Raw genomic sequence first — 17,359 nt, 5'->3', positions numbered from 1 at the left:
TAATTGTACATTCAAAAGCACATTTCACTATTACAAACCAAACAACTTTTAATGTATCAAACTGACTTTTGAAAAAATATATCGAAACACAAATTTCGTTACAACAACTGACTTTCATGAAACTGATTTCACTAAATGAACTTTTACCAAATGAATTTTTGGCAAACTGAAAACTAAATGCACGCTAAATTTTTTGGGGTTGGCTTCTCTCCATTGCGTTATTCCTCCACTGCCTTTCCATTTAATTAATGGGACGTTGTTTTATGTAAAACTCAACCATTCATTTCGTTATAATCGAAAAGGAATAAAGATGCCTAGATGTACTATAAGGGAACTTCATTCTTCGCTTCACTCTATTTCATTGTGTGAAGGCTTTCCCCTTTCTCTTCATCAACCTCTGCTCCATGTTGTTAAAGAGGTCTTCATTGATAATGTCTACCCACATGCTTCTTCTTCGGTGAATTTGATAGTCTTCCTTGTTAGTGAATGTTCAATAGCTTTACCCATGATTCATCCTTAATTCTTCATCCATCTATATGGTGAGGATGGAATTAGTTGCATGATTTATTTATTTTTTTAAATAAAATTTGTGATATGTAATTTCCTTGTTCAATTAAGGTAAGAGTAGCTCATCTATTAGTGTTTCAAATTATTGAGAGAATTTAATATTGATCATGATTGAAACCATATAAAAACAAAGATATGAAGCTGTACATATAAAAATTACAAAATAGAGGTATAAAAACTAACAATGAAACTATCAACACATGTATAAAACTAATGAATATATAATCTCATAAAAAAATAAAGAGCAACAACCACTGAATATAAGTAAATGAAAACTATTGACTACCCTTCTCATAGATAAAAGTAGTAAGCTTACTTACCAGAAACCAATTTCAATAAAATCCTTTTTCTTGGATGGCAATTTCTTCTTGCACATCTAAACAAGTTTTTTGGAGGCAAACTAATGAATTTTTTGCTCTGGAACCAAGAGTTTTGGAAGCAGAAGAATGAAAAGTAAAAACAATGGTAATGAAGGGTTGGGATTGTTTCATGAAATGGATGGCCCATATCTTCTTTACTAGCTTAAACGGTGTGTTTTTATTAAATGGACAGGCAGTGGAAGAATAGGTCAATGGGAAGAAGCCAACTCCAGGAGGCACACTTATTAGAGGCTTAGAAGCTGGTTGACTCATTTTTAAAGTATAAGGGAGAATTGCATTATAGAATTATAGGACTACTGTAGCAATTTATCTTCAAATCAGGACCATGCAATTCTGAAATCACACTGCAGCCTTAGAGGATCAAAATGAAATTAAGCTTCATGTCAAAAGGACATTATTGCCCCTAATGTTTAAACATGAGGAAAACGTCTAATAGAATCTATTTTGAAGAAAGCTTCGACACATCTTCTTACTATTTGCATAAACCACAGTCGGAGCCCGTTTTGCAGACGTGTAAGGAGTTTGCTTGAGTTTTCTGGGGCAACAATGTCTTCCATTTGGTTATTCAAAGCTGCTTTTGACTTTGGAGTATATAATCGAAGGTTTGGCCGTTCGGCATTGTGTAACCATAAATCAATTGTTTTCGTCAGTGTTGAGAATTGCAAAGTACAATCATACTCTGATAGTAAAAGACTATTTCATTTTCATTTTCTTCTTTTTGTAATAAAATATCCATAGATAGATTCCTGATGATTTCTTGTCTTGTTAATAGTTATTATTGATTTATATTTGTTCCCTCTTGTAGCTAAGGATTCCATCTTGTCCAAGATATGGAACTGTAACAACAATTGGTTATTTCAGTATGTATCACTTGTTAAATAGTTATAACTGCCTGTTATATTTTAATATTAGCTTTTGATGATATTGCACAAGCAATATAAGAGAATTTACAAGTAAGATTTTATAATTTACAAATGAAATTAAAGGAATTTATATTATTTTGAAGACAAGTACATTTTTAAACTTTACAAGATATTTTACTTATGAGGTTAGTTATTTAACCAGTCATGTATGAATCTGCACATGTTAGATATTTGACAAGTAACATTATAGACTTGACAAGAAACATAAAGTAATTTACAAGCAATATTAGATACATGAGTAACATTAATAATTTAACAAGTCATAAATGGTTTTACATGAGATGGATATTGCACAGGTAATATTTTGGTCTTAACAAGTAATGTAAAGGAATTTACAAGTAAGATTACACAATTTACAAGTGAAGTTAAAAAAATTTCATTAATTTAAAGAGAAGTACATTATTAAAATTTACAAGATATTTTACTTGTGAAATTAGCAATTTAACAAGTCATGTATGAATTTACACATGTTAGGTAGTTGATAAATAACATCACAAACTTGACAAGTGATGTTAGGAAATTTACAAATAATATTAGCATTAGTAATTTAACAAGTTATGAATGATTTTACATAAAATGGATATTGCAAAGATAGCATTCTGGTCTTAACAAGTTACATAAGAAAATTTAAAAGCAAGATTTCGCAATTTACAGTTAAAGTTAAGGAAATTTACATTAATTTAAAAACAAATATATTATTAGATTTTATAAGATATTTTACTTGTGAAGTTAATAGTTTAACAAATCATGTATAAATTTACACATGTTAAGTATTTGAGAAGCAACATTATAGACTTAAAAAGCAACATAAGGCAAATTACAAGTAATATTAAATATTCTACGAGTGACATTAGTAATTTAATAAGTTATGAATGATTTTGTATAAGATGAATATTACACAACATTCTAGCCTTAACAAGTCACATAAGAGAATTTACAATTGAAATTTTACAATTTAATTTGAAGGCAAGTACATTATCAAACTTTAAAAAATATTTCATGCTGATACTTTTGATAGTATGTCAAAGTATTACCATGAAATAAAACATTATGTACTTCAACTTTCTGGAGCATCTTAACAGCAATTTTATTTTGCTTGCTAATTTCTCAAACCATGATAGGAAAATCGTGGAGAGATTTAAATCTGAATCTTTTCTTTGCAGATATATAGAGTCCTATTGAACCAGGTGATTTTTTCTAGACTTTTTTTGTTTTTGCTTTCTTTTTTTCCTGTTTCAATTGAGGGCATTTTGGTTATTTATTAAAAAAAATTTACTTCATTTTAGTTCTTTGAGCTTGCAATGTTATTTCAGAATTATTTAGATGTGATTGGAAAATATCTTCCCACCGTGGACCTGAAATGAAATTCTTCCTATAGTTAATTCTCTTGCAATTTTTAAGGGGTTAAAAATAAGGTGGTACAATTATTTTATATTTATTTATTTGTTTGTTTACAAAAGCACAAGTAATATCATCGCCGACTTTAGTGGCTCCGGCGTATAAAAGCCTAAACCGCTTCTTCTGCAGAGGGTTATAATTGTTCTTGGGCGTTGTGTTTTGCGTTTGATTGGGGTCGGAGCTAATTTCACCTTAATTCTTCTCTGGGTATGTCTTATGCTCATCTTTCGTGTTTGTATTATGAATTTTGCCGTTCCTTTTGTTTCTAGTTTTTATATAGGATTTGTGATAGCGGGAATATACTTACGAATTTAATCTTTTATTTCTTGTTGTTATTATTTTTCCTGTAATTTCAGTGATGGTTGTTCTCTGTGATTTGCTCTTTTTCTGTCTTCCTGGATATGCAAGTTTAGTATATTGTTATCCCGTTGCCATTTTTTTTCTCAATTCTTTGGTAAAAAGAGAAGGTGAGTGGGGAAAAGGGGTAATCTTTTGGTTGTGCTGGTTTTATATATAAAAGTTTGCTGATCATAGTTCTCTTTATTTTGTTGGTAGTAGCAAGTCTGGTGATGAGATAGCAAAGATTTTTATAATTTTTGTTATACGAAACTATAGTGTAGCATGTTCACGCTGTATATGCTGTCCATGTATCATAGAATATTGTGCTTGATCATCAGAAGAGATCATTAATTGTGATGAAGTAGTTTTGGAGGGGAGCTTATTTATAATTATAAGTGTATTTTTCTGTATACAGGAGTAGAATTTTTTCTTGATTTTTCTGATAAACATGAATAATTTGAAACATATCACATTGTGTATTATTAGTTAATGCTTTGTATAATATTGTGATTGTTCAATAGATGATACTATCAATTCTTATGATGGAAACGTTAATACATAATATCCATGGGAGAATGGGTGTTTTGGTTATATTTGTATATTGCAAGTGGATGATTGGAAGAATATGCTTGAGACTGAGGGTATGCGATGCAACTTCTCTAATGACATAAGGGGATTTCCATTTGGCATGACATAAATTGATTCTCTGATATTGTGTAGGTGTCAATGGTTTATTGAAGTGTAAAAGAAGAGATGAAGAAAATTGTCCATAAAGTCTAAGATGTGGGCATTACTTTCTTCTATACTTAATTCATTCCCACGTAATCTGAACCTTGGGTGCAAATTGGGTTGATAATGAATTTCTTTTGGAATACAATAAAGACTCTTCAATATGGTTTGCAATATCAAAACTCAAGCCAGTAAAAGTATGGTTTTGCAAAGTGGTAATTCGAATTTTTGTGTCTTGAATAGAGTATTCATAAAAGCTAAGAATGAATTTGCTGGTAGAAGTTTGTTTTTCACGGACAAGGGGTGCTATTTGAAGTTACATAACTCTTCAATAAAGCAACATAATGGTATGAACCATGGTGCTTCATGAACAAATACTACTTTCTATTAATATGTATTATAATTAACCTGTTCATGAAGAGCATCATTCTTCCAAATATGTAGGATTTCCATGAGCTAATACAATTTTTCACTAAGTGGTGTTTGCTATTACATTCTTTTGAAGGTGTTTTGAAGCGTTTATAAGGACATAACCTTGATGAGTTTTAGTGCTGTAACTCCCTGCGTGACCTTTCATAGATGTGTCTTAATCTATAAAGACATGGCTATATATGAGACCTCTCTTCATTTTGAAAATATCTTCCCATATTTTTGATTAAGAAAAAGCATGTCTTCTTTTGATGGCTGCACATCCTTGAAGTCATGTATTCGCATGATCTTGGCTATTTAACAGTGAAAATTCACGGGCATGTAATGGAGGACTTGGATGGTCAGATCAAAAAGAATTGAAGTATGGGGAATGGGATCAACTGGAGTATTTGGGCAAGAATCTCACTCACATAAAACCAGTAGCCTGGAGAATCTCCAAGATAATTCAGAAAACCATGTCAGTGCATGGTTTTTCAAACAAGCAGGATAGAAATACCTACAAGTATAACCTACAATTCCCTACCGCATGAAGGAAAAATGGTAAAAAAATTATTTGAGATGGTTTAGACATGTATAAAGAAGATCACAGGAGACAGTTGTAAAGAGAGTAGAACAGATAATTTTGAGTTCTAGCAAGAGGAGTAGAGGAAGGCCAAAAAGAACACTTTTGGAAGTTGTTGATCGAGACTTCTTAATTAACAATATTTCTAAAAGTTTGATAAATAATAGAGCATAATAGCATCGCATAATCTATAGAGCTGACTCCACCTAATGAGATAAGGTTTATTGTTGTTGTATGATAACTTCTAAGTTATGCCTCATTTTGGTTGTATGACTGTCTTGGGTTTATGCTGATCTGGCATGCTAGGATTCTGTAGTGGCATGACACCCCTATGTGTCCTCCAACAAGTATATATTAGCAAGGGTCCTTTATCAAAGACCTATGCTAGGCATAATCCAGAAGAAAGAATTAAATGCCTGGAAAATTTGAGATTGTTTAGTACATCACGGAACTTTATTTTATTAATTTTCCGATTTTGTTTTCTGTGTTATTTTATTTTTTGGTAATGGGCTTCCTATAAATAGCCATCTCACAAGTAATATGTAATTACTTTGAACCATTGGAATTGCATATTCATCTTTATTCTCTATTTTCTTCACACATTCCTCCCTCCCTCTTTCCTACATCAGCATGCCAGTGTTGTGTGTATTTGTAGAATTCTACTTTGTTATTTGGGAACTGGTGATACTTTTGCATAACTACTAGTAAGTTTGATAGCAATAGTATCTGCTAGTATATGTTGGTTTGTTTTGTTTTTTCTGTGCTTTCCCTGACCTCTTGCAGTTCTTACTTCTTAGTGGTTTCTTATAATAAGAAGTCATCTGTGGGTGAGAACCTACCAGGGGAGAAGCTCATGTCAGAATTCGATGCACAGACTCCAACTGCTTATGGTAGGCTTTTAATGCCTCTTGAATTTAAATATATCTGTGATATCTGACTGTTTGAACATTTCAACCCAATAGCTGACTTGAATGGATTACTGGGCAGATCCCTTTGCTGATGCAAATGCCGAGGACTCAAGTGCTGGGACAAAAGAGTATATTCATGTGCGTGTACAACAACGCAATGGAAGGAAAAGCCTGACAACCGTTCAAGGGTTGAAGAAAGAGTACAGCTATAGCAAGATACTGAAGGACATAAAGAAAGAGTTCTGCTGTAATGGTACTGTTGTCCAAGACCCTGAGTTGGGCCAGGTATGTTCGTCTGATTTGCTAAGGAATGCCTTTGTGTATAGTAGTTTTGGAAATGTTTTCCTAGTTTACACTATACATCAAATCAATGGGCTGTAAACAAATATGTTATGGAAAAACTTGTAACCGAGTTCTTACAACGGTTCAATGGTCTGATGCTAGGTTGGCAAAGATCTGCATATGTTGTGTTTTTATTGAGTTGCATGCTTGCAAACACGTAAAAGAACTGTATTAAGTCTTGGCCTGCTTGATCTCCCTATAAACTATAATTCCTCAAGTGAAGGAAATAAATGATGTAGTCTTCATCTTCAAGGGGGTTTGTTTCATTTTGGTCCAACAAAAAGGAATTATTATCATTTCATCATTCGAACAGTATGTTATAGATTGGCCGATTAAATCTCTCCTTGTCAACGAAAGCACCAAGCCTAAGCCTCACTTGTATGGATGCAGGTCATACAACTTCAGGGAGATCAAAGGAAGAACGTTTCCACATTCCTTGTGCAGGTAAATGAAATATGCTCGTTGTATTGATTTAGCTGGTAAGAATACGGTAGGCCGAGTTATAATTGCATAAATTCCTGTGTACTTTGACAAACAGGCTGGCATAGCCAAGAAGGAGCAGATCAAGATCCATGGTTTCTAAGGCCTAAGAAGCAGTGGATAATCCAGTTTTATATGTTATATGGCCTGCTGGCTACACTCATGGCAGCAGTTGACGATAAATCTGAAAGCTTTATATAATCTTTGTTGTCTTTGAACGTTCTTGGATCGTTATTCACTTGCCATGTGATAGAATATATGGCTGTTACGAAGACAAACTTTGCAATAAATTTGTCATTATGTCTCCGTGTGTGTCTCGGGTCTATTTCCGTTTCTGTGTCTTTTGCTCCTGAAATGTTCAAATGAAGACGAATCTGGCTCGTCATTCTAGGCCGACGTTCGGAGGGCGGTTTGAACAATGAAAGAGGAGTGCGATGGTATGTGGGGAATCATGTTATTGATAGTTTGCATGAACAATATGTTTCATATTTTCTAATTACTGGTATTGAATATATAAATTATTATACAAAGACTAAAAATTTCAACTTGAATTCTTAAATTTTCATAATCCAATTAAAATTTGTTTTTAGATCTTTTCTGCAATAATGATGTTCAGTTTGTAACTTTGTATAAAAAAAAATGATGTTCAGTAAAAGGATGGTTATTAAAAAAAAATTGGGTTAAATGGCAAATTTATTTTTAAATTATAAGTTTAGGGATGTTTTAGATTTAATGGTTTTTTTAACATTTAAAAATAGTATAATGTTATTGTTAATTTTGATTATTAGTTGATTAAAAGATTATGAAAAATTAAGAAATTTTTTTGTCTTTTCCTGTATTTTTGAAACTTTGTTTATAATTAGAGTTTTTTTAATTTTTTAATTAATTAATAATCGAAGTTGATATTTGTTAATAATATTATACTGTTTTTATAATGAAGGAAAACATTATAATAAAAATAAATTTAGAGTTTCTGAACTTGAACGGGAAATTTACTCTTTAACTCAAAAAAAAAAAAAGAGTTTGAAGATATATTTATACAAATATATCTCTATTTAATTTGAAGTTCGGAGTTATAATTTTCTACTGTCATCAATAAAAATTAGTTTTCAATAATTAGCGAAGAGAATGTTGATTGTATGCTTATGTTTACGTTATTGTTAATAATGTACTGGATGGATATCGAAATAATTTAGTTTCATATAATTTTTTTTTCTAGAAGCTGAAGTGCTTGATGAAATGAGCGGGCCCACTTCGACGAGGGGGTGGTCGGCCAGAGGTTCTGGTGTCGTCCTTATCTCTTATGCAATACGACAGGACTGACACCCCCGCCTTGGAAGTTAAACCCAAGTTCTGTCTGATGGTGTGTGGCGGTGGGGCAGACAGAGCTAGAAGGATAATCATGGAATTACGCCGCTTAAGCCAATGAAACATCTATTCCCTTTTTTGTCTAAAAGAACCTACCACTGCTCTCAAATTCTCCTCGCTTCTCATTCAACTATTCTTTCTGTTTCTCTCTAGATGCACATCCCACCACTTTATTCACCGTTCATTAAATGCCGCTCCATTTCAGTTGCTTCATTATTTTATTTCAAGTCCTTGATAAGATAATCTGATTTACCAAAGTCATTTGTTGTGGCTCTTTCAGAGTAAGTAACAAGTACAAGCAAACTAGTCTCTAGATGCAGTACTAACAATTGATTAATTTTTCTCTTTGCGGTGCCTTGTACTCATTCAATATACTATAAACGTTGATCAAGTCTCGTGGTTTGTTAGCTTTAACTTTTTGGCATTTTCTTAATGATTGCACCTAGTTAGAGAGAGCATAATCCCCAGCTACCACTAAATTCAACCACATCCTTCACATTTCTTCAATTGCATGCCATTATTTGTTGAAACGGTAATCACAACGCTGAGAAAAATCATGTCATGAGATGTCTATTTCCCCAAGACGGGTAAAATTTGAACTTCGTTTAGCCTTTGATTTTTGAACTTCCTTTTCGGCAAAAACGAGTTTTTCACTTTTGCCCCTTTTAATGATCGCCTTTTCGCCAGGGATATGTGTGTGTGACCGATGAGGCGCTGAGCAAAAAACATCCAAGATTTGGAATCTCTTGCGATGTCTTCACCAACCAAACATTTAAGTGCCCAACTACCTATCAAAGTTAGACTAAAATTCGCTTCAACTACCAGTCTTCTCTCTCTATTATGGTCGCCTTTGTCCTAAGAATATTTTCTCCTATTAATACTCGACACTTGTTAATGATTGACAACATCAACAAACTTCAAGCATAGTTCCTTCTCCGCATCTCCTCTCATACAAAACATACACTGAAACTATTTACATCTCCTTTGAGCTCCTTTGTAACAATGGCTGACATGGATCGCGCTTCTGATGATGTTTCTGCAGATTCTACAGGTACCTCTTTCGTAATCCATGTCTTCTTCTCTTAACTGAGTTGCTTTGTTGTCCCTCTGCTATTTGAAGCCTGCTTGCTCTGGTATAATTGGCCGACCATAGTTTCAGAGATTGCTAAAATCTCGTCCTTCTTTATTATGTTTACCTTGGGTTTGATGAGAAGAATAGGGACCGAGTCATGGCGTTTCACAAAAAAAAAATGGCACGTTTCGTGTAGATTTCGAGGAAGTGACTTTTGTTTTCTGTTTCTTTTTTCTGGTTTTTTTTTTTTTTAGCAGAGCAAACCAGTCAAGCTTCCAAGGCTGAGTTTTCTGAAGATGAGGAAACCCTCATAACCAGGATGTACAATCTGGTTGGTGAGAGGTGAATATGCTTTCCTTTTCTGATAATCTCTTTTTTATCCCAATATTTCGTTCAAAATATAAGTAATCTTAAGAGATAATTTACTTCTTTCTTAGGTGGTCTTTGATTGCTGGAAGAATTCCTGGAAGAACAGCAGAGGAAATAGAGAAATACTGGACTTCAAGAAGCTCAACCAGTGAATAAGTACAAGAAAATGACCAAGTTTCATTCACTCCTGGAACAAAGAAAATTTTGGGCCTTTATAAGTTGTAGAAGTTATATGTTATGGTATATGCAAAGATGACCTTATAAAGGGTACTGGTATTTCGCGTTTTCACTGTAACCAAAGGGGGCATGCCATAAAGCCTCTATAATATTCTTCTTCGTCGTGAATTGCTATTTGAAGTAGTGCTAGCCACCTGCGAGTATCTTCTTATTCGTATAGCCTATAGAATATGCTTTAGTGAGCCCTCTGGAATCTGGATGTTTTTTGCTTCTCCTTCGAGAGTTGTAATTTGAAGTGAAGGCCACCTGCGTGTAGTCTATCGCATTCTGGGTTGGTACAAATTCTTTCTTTCAAAGCAACCACGAGTGGTGAAAGTTTTCCTGATGAATTATATTGTAAAGATGTCTTGTGAAGTCACTTCACAGTTCACACACACAACTTGGAATTTGGAGGGTTGAAATCTGAAACTGGGTATGTTATCTTGACCTTTTTCTATCCAACCAAAACGTGCTAAAATGTCTTTTCAACAAAGTGGCATGATGACAACATAATCTTATCCAACACTGCCCCATATCTGCCAACTAAGTAGCATAAACACTGACACATAATGTACACTGCATTGAATTGACATAACAATCTGAGGTGTCGATGCATAACTTGAGTCTAATGTAATACGAATAGAGCTCATTTTAATTATCCATTCTTGACGCTCTGTCAAACAGGGTGAGTTCTGTCTGAATCAAGCAACTAGGCCTGTGTTTCATATCACGATTTAGTATGTTACGACCAATAAGTTCCAGATAACCCTGCGGTTGTGATTGAAATCAAAAAAGACCAAGTAAAATGGAAAAAGGACGAATAGACATTCAATGACTTGGCTTTATAAGAGTTTTAGAGGGAAACGCATTACTGCACGCTGATCACCCCTATGGAGAGACCTGGGACATTCATTTTTCTTCAAATGATCCCTGCCCGTTGATTTAAAATTATTTTTTAGATATTTTAATATTATATTTATGGAAATAAAATATATAAAAATTATAATATTAAATATGGATTGTTTTTTATGTTATTAGAGAATAAATATTACAGTACTATATAGTCTAAATTTAAGATTTTTACTTTTATTTTATATTTATTAAAATAAAAATATGTAAAAAAATATAGAAGTCTTTAATAAAATTGTTTATCATCAATCTGGCCAGTACAGATTTAATTTGGATGACCCAGTTTAATATTATTTTTTAATAATTTTTATAAATTAACTATTCAAATATACTCTATACAATATAAATATAATTTAGAAGGTTCAATTTGATATAAAAATTTTTAATTTTAATTAACTGATCATCTAAATATATTCTGGATAGTTCATATTTAATAATATAATTTTTATAATTTTTATTTTGATAAATTTAATATAAAAATATTTTAAAAATAATTTTAAATCAACGACAAATATCATTTAGAAAAAAGTGAAAGGCCAAGATCACTTCATAGGGGTGATGACCACAGTGCTCATCACTGCCGAACGCGGTCCCGTCTTACGGAGGGTAAACTGGTTTCATAGATCTTTTTCAATTTTAGCGAGTCTTTTTGGTTCCTCCAAAATTATCTGAAAATCAAGTTCCTGATATACTGCTGTGTGAAATTGCTGAGATCATAATTTTATGGAAAATGAATTATGATTTCAAGCGCTTGTGTGTAAATGATTTTCTTTTCAATTTTGTTAAATAGCATAGGTGAATGATAAAAGCTTAGAGTAAACTACGCCACAATATTTATGATAATTCTGATTAAGATTGTCTTATTCTCTTCCTAAGTACAATGTACAGCCAGACTTAGACTCAACGATAGAGCATTTTATCACCTAAGTGGACAACCTACATACTTCACAGTCATCATATTCTGATTTTCTACTACAGCACTACAAAGAGAGACATGCACAGAGTTCGGTTTTACTGCTCGTTATGTGATGAGCACCGCCGTACTCATCACTTGACGAGTATTTGGACCATTCAGATTAAAAATTTAGATGGTCCAAATTTTACAAAATTTATTTTTTTAATTTTATTCTATATTTATTATAAAAAATTTAAATTTTTAATAAATTTATTTTATTATTAATCTAGATAATATAGATTTAATTTGAGTAATTTAATTTAACATTATTTTTAAAAAAATTTATAAATTAACTATTCAGATGTACGCTGGACAAACTGGATTCAAAATACATTTGGATAATTAATTTATAAATTTTTTTAAAAAATTAATATTAAATTAGACTACTCAAATTAGATATGTATTATTTAGATTGATGATAAAGTAATTTATTAAAATTTTATATTTTATAATTTAATAAATATATATTAAAATATAAAAATAAAATTGATAAATCTAAATCATTTAAATTAAAAATTTGGACTATTCAGATTGCTTATCACCTGATAAGCACCAAAATCAAACGCGACTTGCACATGGGTGGGGTGGAACCTTAGGGCCTATTTTACTGGTGTGTTTCTCTCTCTTATTGCAACATGATGCTACTGTAACAGAGATTCATGAAAAACTTTCCCAAGCATTATATGAAATTTGAAGCATGGGTCATTTTATTCACGACTAAATAGTGTCCTTTGTTACAGATTTTGTTATACATATCGATATATTTATTACACTGATATGTTGAAGATAAACACAAGGGTCTAAGTTCTAACCATCCAAATGAAGTATAAGAGAAGTACAGTGATGAAGCGCAAGCTCAGTAAGAGTACACTCAGGGTAATTCACCTAAAGTACACATTTACTTGCTGAAATATCAATATCCCACACATGAGTGAATCAAACAGCGGAACATGGCTAGCAAGTGGGAGAAAAGAGCGTAACTCGGTAAATGCAACTCTTTAGTATTCAATGCAATAGTGAGAGTTGTTTTCATTAAAGTTCAACGAGAGTTATTAATGTTGAAGTTTCTTCTAACTTAGCTGTACTTTTTCTTGCAGGGAATCTCAGTCTTTCTTTTCTTGAAGCATCATGAAGCAGGGTAAGAGCAAATATTTATCTGAACAAGCCTTTTGCTTTCCTCTCTCAAGTGAAGTAATAAATTACGTGCGACGATGGCAACACATTTGATCATTATTCATTTTTCAGCTTCTTCCTTCTTTTGTATTTTTACTCCATACTGTCTTCACATTAGGAAATGAAACTTTTGACATTCTTACTGTTTTACTCTTCGGTTAAAAATTGACGTGTCATACGCCCGTCACGTTTTACTCTTTGGTTAAAAATTGACGGTCCATTGTGTGGGTTTGAGTAAAAGTTAATTCATTGACTTCTCTGGCCGTTTCTTTCCTTCTTTCTTTATTTTGTATGAGGTTAGCAACTTGCATTCTGTTTATGTTTCTTTAATTCGAAGGGTCAACGAGAATGGACAAATTAAATAAATGCATTAACTAGAATAACGTGACGAATGACGACTAACGTATGTTGCATTAGCTCTTGGTTAAGAGGTGATATTTCAAAACCAGATAAGCTGTCACTTTGCCCAACTATATCTTATTGAATGAAATATAGTGGAAGACTCCTTACTTAGTGGCAGGATCATAGCAATGAATTCGTCTTCCTATCCCATTATACTCTATGTAACCCATCTTGATTAAAATAAATATACTAAGTATAAGGGCGAAAAGTGTTCATATCAATCATGTTCTCCCAATCCATTGTTGGGATCGTAGTACATGATAATGTCATTCCTCGTTGCATAAGTTAAAAACAGAGAAAACACCCGACAAATAGATGGAAGCAGCAAGCAAGAGTTGAAATGAGGGATGCAATGTTTGTTTTTTAGTACAAAACCACAGAAAAACTGTATAAAAGAACAGGAATCACGTCATGTCAGATTTCATGAGAGATTGACAACCTGATGTTAGATCATTAAAAAACAACAATATCAAAGTTTTCTTGTGCGATTTGGTGAGCCAGCATGTTGGCACATCCATTCACTTTTTTAAACATGGAATCAAAGGTAACAATTCAGTCTTTCATGACAAAATGTCTAACTCTCTTAATAATTTCAAAAAGAAGATAATTATCAATGATATTATGCTAAATAAGGGAGAGAGCTTTCACGAAATCATGATGAATATTGATTTTAATAAGCCCTGCATTCCAACAGAGTAGAAGTCCTCCTAAGATACCCAAGAGTTCAATTGCTATGCTTGGTCGATATTCAAGATATTTGAAAAATCTCTTAATCCAATTACTTTTGTCACCCCTATGATGCCATCACAGGTTACAACTTCATTGGATCTGACAGACCCGTCAATATTAAGACAAATCCAACTTGCATGTGGAGGACTCCAATAAACCTTAGATCTTTTACCAGCACATCTCTATATTAGAGTCTTATGTCATTAATAACTTATTAGGAGCTAAAAAAGGTGATGTTTATATTTTAGTTGATTTCTTCATAATACGTCTTTTTTCATCGTGCTTTCCAAATGTCCCAACAAACATTTACCTACGCAGTCTTCTTCCATGTTTCTCACTAGTCTTCTAGCTCTCATAATTGCTTCCCATGCCGCTTTGGCAGAAATCTTAATAGCAGTTTGTATCCAAGCGTTTCCGTCACTTCATTTTGGTGCAACTGGAGACTATTTTGGGCTTAATTTGCTTCTCCAACGCGTGGACAATTTAGCCCATGTGGGTATTTCCGTTCTGGATGAATAAAACATCTCCTTTTTTCTTTAAAAAAAAAACATTGGTTTTGTTGGGGTGAAAATAGGTAGACTGACTTAAATAGGCTTAAATGTGTGTTATAAGTTAAAAGCTTGAATCTAATTTAAAATTTATAAGACCTTTTTCAGGATTAAATTTAACTTATTTAAAGTTAGTCCCCGCCTAGACTGAAAAACTTATTTTAAATATGTTACAAAGTAATCATTTTAAATAGATTTTATATATTAGTTTTAAATATTTTAAATATACTTTGTCACTATTAAACTTTATATATATAAAACATGAATTATCAATTATAAAAAATATAAGATAATAATTAAAAGTGTTTACCATTATAAGATAACAATAGTGAAGTAACAAAGTTAAAATCAATAAATAGTTCAATCTAATTGAAAACATAATCCAAAATTTGAAAAAATCCCTGGATTAAAATTAAATAGTAAAAATTATGTGTAATTAATAGTTTGCATAGCAATTTAATGTGTGTATTCATTAAATAACTTTATTTTAATATTATTATTTATCTCTTTTTATTTAATACTAAGTGTACATTTATGTTATTAAGTAAAGGATATTTTAAAAGTTTACATTCTTATTTTAAAAAATAACATTGTAAATGTATTAATAAGTTTATTAAATATAAAATTATTTAAAAAAATTTTATCATTTGAGATAGGGCTATTATAGAGATAAGTTTATTAATCAATATCATGCCTCGTGTCCAGGATGATATCCAGATTTTTATCCAGCGACTTTCACCTTAGCTCGACCCAGCAGTGGCCAGTGGGGACAACATATATATATATATATATATTATTTGAAAAAGGATAAATATTTAATAAAAAAAAAGAACAATAAAAGTAGACCCAATATTCTAGATAACGGGTCCAGCTTTAAAGAGTTATACATTACTGAGAAGGTATAGAAAAATTAAAAATATGTATAATTAAATTTACAGCAGAGGGAACGTAATTGGGGACTGCATGTATGCATGCTCCATAGAGACAATAACCGATGAGCGTGTTAAAATAAATGTTGCGAAGTAAAGAAACTTATTTGTAATAATTTCCTCTATTCTATAAGAAAAAATTATTTCTATTTATAAAATATTTATAAATTTTTAATAATTTTTTTTATATTTTTGCCTTATTAAATATTTTGAATAAAAATATCAGTAATAATTTTAAGAATATTATTAGAGATGAGGTGAAAATTTATTAAATTTTAAAATATAATTAATAAAATTTAATTTCTTTTATTTCAGTAAAATATACTAAAATAATTTAGAAATAACCTTAACGGAATATTTGATCATTACCTCAGAGCGGGAGAGAGAGCCGGGGGGGGGGGGCGCATGTATAATTAATTATAGGATGATTAATCGGTGAGAATTTTTGCCAAGTGAGATCAAAAAAGACATATGAGGATCGAGGAACATGAGCGTCTCGAAGTGATCGAAACGTAATCATTGCAGCATTGTCTGCAGTGAACAAGTGGTCCTGAAAATGTTGAAAAAGAACGACAAACATGAAATTATATTCCATGTATATAGATATATTAATGAAAAGTTGCATATCCCAAGAAAAATAAAAGCAACATCCCATTCCTCCATGCCCTGACATTTTATCCTCACGCTTTGTATTCATCCATCCATCTATGTCCAACCACAGGACTCCCATACCCATCATCTCCATTATCGTCACTATTCTTTCATCATCACTTCAATCCAAATCCTGACATTATATTATATTCCTTCACAATATTATTTATCCCCACTCATGCAAAATAGATGATGTTCTTTTGTCACGTTACGAAATAGATATAGCATACATCCCAACTTATAATATATTTTTAAATAAAATCACCTAAAATTTATTAAATATATATTTTATAATTTTTTAAAAATATAAATATAAATTTTTAAAAATAACTCCATTTAATATTCTATTTATAAAAGAATATTAAAAAAGAAATATAAAAAATATAATATTAAAAAAATATAATGAATAAATTTTATTTTTGTCAAAGTATATTACACTTTGAGATATTTATATTCAATTAGGAGATAAATGGGAGTATATCTTTAAAAAAAGAAACTGGAGGTGAGTGTGTTATACTCTTTCCTGGTTAATTATCCGATAGAGTTTTTGAAATCTTATTTGATTCTAAATATAATGTAAATAAGTAGCATTATTTTTAGGGTAAGACTTATATACTTAACCTTATAAACTTAATATATTTATATTCAATTAAATCTTGATAAGTTAATCTTAATGTATTAATAAAATTAATCACAAAATTTATTATGTTATAGAATAATTAATCTATAAAAATATAAATGTCTCAATCTAATTTAATTAAAAATAAATATATTAAATATATAATGCTAAGTATATAGTTTTTTTTTAATATTATCCCCATTGATTGCACTAAGTTGTTGACATAGTTTAATTTTTAGACACACTTTAATTTATTGTGGTCATTAATTTCAATGAAAAGGAAAATTAAAAGTCCACATTTTCTTACAAGTTTAAATTAAATGTATTAATTACCTTTCTTATTGCTCTCTCCGTTATATATG

General features: G+C 31.4%; 2 protein-coding genes across 3 annotated transcripts; both read left to right on the top strand.

The window, feature by feature from the left end:
- Nucleotides 1-3,322: 3,322 nt before the first annotated feature.
- LOC129313393 (protein translation factor SUI1 homolog 1-like) lies at nt 3,323-7,363 on the top strand. Of its 2 annotated transcripts, none has more exons than XM_054956446.1 (5): nt 3,323-3,475; nt 6,111-6,217; nt 6,315-6,520; nt 6,968-7,021; nt 7,116-7,363. In XM_054956446.1, the coding sequence occupies exons 2-5, from the start codon at nt 6,181-6,183 to the stop codon at nt 7,158-7,160; spliced, it is 342 nt and encodes a 113-aa protein (XP_054812421.1). In that variant the 5' UTR covers nt 3,323-3,475; nt 6,111-6,180; the 3' UTR covers nt 7,161-7,363. The 2 variants fall into 2 exon arrangements, with proteins under 2 accessions (XP_054812421.1, XP_054812420.1); XM_054956445.1 differs by having other exon boundaries at nt 3,329-3,475; nt 6,125-6,217.
- Nucleotides 7,364-8,856: 1,493 nt separating this feature from the next.
- LOC129313394 (MYB-like transcription factor ETC1) lies at nt 8,857-10,529 on the top strand. The gene is made up of 4 exons (XM_054956447.1): nt 8,857-9,012; nt 9,113-9,476; nt 9,752-9,839; nt 9,935-10,529. Exons 2-4 carry the CDS (start codon nt 9,428-9,430, stop codon nt 10,020-10,022), a joined length of 225 nt encoding a protein of 74 aa, XP_054812422.1. The 5' UTR covers nt 8,857-9,012; nt 9,113-9,427; the 3' UTR covers nt 10,023-10,529.
- Nucleotides 10,530-17,359: the final 6,830 nt, after the last annotated feature.

This window comes from Prosopis cineraria, unplaced genomic scaffold (assembly GCF_029017545.1).
Source record: "Prosopis cineraria cultivar Desert tree isolate PC_DT_omini unplaced genomic scaffold, ASM2901754v1 PC6, whole genome shotgun sequence".
Classification (NCBI taxonomy): Eukaryota; Viridiplantae; Streptophyta; class Magnoliopsida; order Fabales; family Fabaceae; genus Prosopis; species Prosopis cineraria.
The sequence above is the reverse complement of the archived record's forward strand: the minus strand, read 5'-3'. Positions and strand labels throughout refer to the sequence as shown.

Excerpts from the sequence above, each read along its gene's own strand:
- LOC129313393 (XM_054956446.1), top strand. The coding sequence starts at position 6,181 with ATGTCAGAATTCGATGCACAGACTCCAACTGCTTATG. Across the intron at positions 6,218-6,314 it reads ACAGACTCCAACTGCTTATG|ATCCCTTTGCTGATGCAAAT; the intron begins GTAGGCTTTTAA and ends ATTACTGGGCAG. Across the intron at positions 6,521-6,967 it reads AAGACCCTGAGTTGGGCCAG|GTCATACAACTTCAGGGAGA; the intron begins GTATGTTCGTCT and ends GTATGGATGCAG.
- LOC129313394 (XM_054956447.1), top strand. The coding sequence starts at position 9,428 with ATGGCTGACATGGATCGCGCTTCTGATGATGTTTCTGCAGATTCTACA. Across the intron at positions 9,477-9,751 it reads TGTTTCTGCAGATTCTACAG|CAGAGCAAACCAGTCAAGCT; the intron begins GTACCTCTTTCG and ends TTTTTTTTTTAG. Across the intron at positions 9,840-9,934 it reads TACAATCTGGTTGGTGAGAG|GTGGTCTTTGATTGCTGGAA; the intron begins GTGAATATGCTT and ends CTTCTTTCTTAG.